This window comes from Drepanopeziza brunnea, assembly GCF_022702325.1.
Source record: "Drepanopeziza brunnea f. sp. 'multigermtubi' strain 214-2 chromosome Unknown ctg18, whole genome shotgun sequence".
NCBI lineage: Eukaryota > Fungi > Ascomycota > Leotiomycetes > Helotiales > Drepanopezizaceae > Drepanopeziza > Drepanopeziza brunnea.
In genome coordinates, this window is record NW_027094081.1 from 1,064,999 (window position 1) to 1,067,679 (window position 2,681).

At 57.2% G+C, this 2,681-nt stretch overlaps 1 protein-coding gene across 1 annotated transcript; it reads left to right on the top strand.

The window, feature by feature from the left end:
* Positions 1–2,441, top strand: L3040_008810 (uncharacterized protein; the record flags this gene model as incomplete). Its single annotated transcript, XM_066157207.1, has 4 exons — positions 1–132; positions 237–1,993; positions 2,071–2,103; positions 2,237–2,441. 4 exons carry the CDS (start codon positions 1–3, stop codon positions 2,439–2,441), a joined length of 2,127 nt encoding a protein of 708 aa, XP_066010313.1.
* Between the last annotated feature and the right edge of the window lie 240 nt (positions 2,442–2,681).

Sequence of the window (2,681 nt, forward strand, 5' to 3'; positions counted from 1 at the left end):
ATGGATCACTACGAGGACCACAGCGACGACGACTCCGATTCCGAGTCGGCCGCGGGATCTGCTATAGGCTCTGACGAGAAGACTCTGGTTGAGCTGTGCAGCCATTGCCACGCGACCGTGGAAACGGAGAATGTACGTATGAGCGATGAGCGATGATCGAGTGACTCATGTCTGCTCTGCCTACGTGTTTAATCTATTACTACAGTTCTCAGTCTCAGCTAACACTCCCTTCCCAGCTCATCCTCTCGATGCATTCCCCTCTCACGCTCACGACGCGATGTACGATCCGCTGGCCTCCGACCGCCGTGGCGGCGCTGACCGGCTTCGTGGCAATGTATCATGACGGTAGCAGCGGCGGCGAAAACAATAACAATAACGGGACCGCCACCGCCGCGGCCATGATGGCATTGCTCGATACGCAGCCGGATCTCTGCGTGCCGCTCATCTGCGAAGTGCTCGAGGCGGAGACATTGGATATGTGGCGAGATGTAGAGGTTGTGGTAGTAAAGACGGGGAGTGGAAAGGGAGGGAAAGGGAAGAAGAAAGAAGAGCTGGTGGTCGGCATTGAGGGTTGGTGTTGGCGGAAGTGTGTCGACAAGGCCAGGAGGGATGGTTTATTTCGTGGAGGAGGTAGAAATGGGGGCGGAGGTGGAGGTGGTGCTGCCGGTGGCAGCGGCGGTGGTGCTGGTGGTGGAAGAGCAGGACTCCATGAGGAAGATGCCCAAAGGGCTCAAGGAGCTGAAGAGGAGGACCAAGCCGAGAACGACGCAAATGACTTGGACTTGGATGCGAATTATGGACCACCACCTCTTCCTCCCGCCCCACATCATCCCGCGCCCGCGCCCATCTTCACGCCGTCCCAACTCGGCACCATTGCTTCCCTCCTCGCCCAAATCAAAGAAGGCGAAGAATCCCTCGAAGATCTCGAGCAGCGCATTTCGAGTAGCAGCGCGTCTCTCGCCGCGACCACGGCGAGTATCGTCGCGGCGAAAGCCGAGCTCATCTCGACGCAGTCCGAAGTCACTTCGACCACAACCCAACTCGCCTCAGCCCAAACACAATTGATCACGACCAAATCACAACTCGCCTCTACCCAAACCCAACATGCCACGACCAAGTCACAGCTCAGCGCAATCCATTCCGAGCTCAACTCTGCCAAATCGCAACTAGCTACGACCCAATCCCAACTCTCTTCCGCTCAAACCCAACTCATCGCCACCAAGTCTGATCTTAACTCTACCAAATCCCAACTCGGCTCTACCAGATCCGAACTCGCCTCAACTCAGTGCCGGCTGGCAACCACCACCTCGGAACTCTCCTCGTCTCAATCCCTCCTTACCGACACCAAGTCCGAACGTGCCACGATCCAGTCCCAGCTCACCGATGCCCAGGCTGGACTCACGTCGACCCAATCCCAGCTCACGTCGACGCAGTCCCAGCTCACCGATGCCCAGTCCCAGCTCACATCGACCAAATCCCAGCTCACGTCGACGCAGTCCCAGCTCACCGATGCCCAGTCCCAGCTCACATCGACCAAATCCCAGCTCACGTCGACGCAGTCCCAGCTCACCGATGCCCAGTCACAGCTCACATCGACCCAATCCCAGCTCACGTCGACCCAGTCCCGGCTTACCAATGCCCAGTCCCAGCTCACTTCCACCGAATCCGAATTCACTACCACCCAATCCCGTCTTGCCACCACCCGGTCTGAACTCACCACGCTCACGCCTCTCCTCGAATCCCGCCGAAAGTCCTTGAGCGACACAAACATCGCGCTAGGCGATGCGCTGCTGCGCTTTCAAGAACAGGACATCACGGCCGAGATTCGCGTACAGCTGCAGAGTCTGCAGGATGCGCGGCTCGCGACACGAGAGATCGTGAGGAGCGCCGTGGCCCTGGTGGGTGGCATCCGGGGTCGGATAGAAGACGTGCGGCGGAGGACAGAAGGGTTTTGGAGAGAGGTGATGGGCGCGGTAGAGAGGGTCGAGGAAGGGTTAGCGAAAAGGAAGGGGAAGGGGTTAGGTCTGGGTTCGAGTTCGAGTTCGAGTTCGAGTTCGGGACTGGGGCTAGGAATGGCTATGGAACGGGCAATGGGAATGGGTCGTGAGTTTTGGCTTTTCATTTTCATGGGCTCCCTACATCCCAGGTCTTCCTTCCGTTGAATTCCTACATCTCGTCTTTCTACATCCCATCCTTTCTAAAGATATAATATGCCAACACTTATCCACCGATGCAGCCAACCCTCCACCATCACCATCACCGTCCCTATCCCCACCTTCATCGACGTCAATATCAACATCATCTTCTCCTTCGTCCAGCAGCTTCTTCGGCAGCTGGTTCTCGTCTCCAACCAGCCAACCCTCCTCTTCTTCTTCCGGTTCTTCCTCCTCTCGCCAGCCTTTCTCCCGTCGCCGTCGCAGTGCCGTACGTGCGTCTGTTGAAAATGACTTGTCGCACGTCGACCGCGCGACGGAGGAATTTGACGAGTGGTGTCGGAGGCTAGACGAAGTGGAACGGGGTATGAGACTTGCATCGGCGAGTGTGCCGGGGACTGGATCGACGCAAGGGTAGGGATCAGAATTGGAATTGAAGAATAAAATGGGGAGGAGGTCTGCTTGGCGATAAGATGAGTATGGGCAAGACAATCCAAGCCGTCTCGTTCATCATGTCCGACTGGCCTA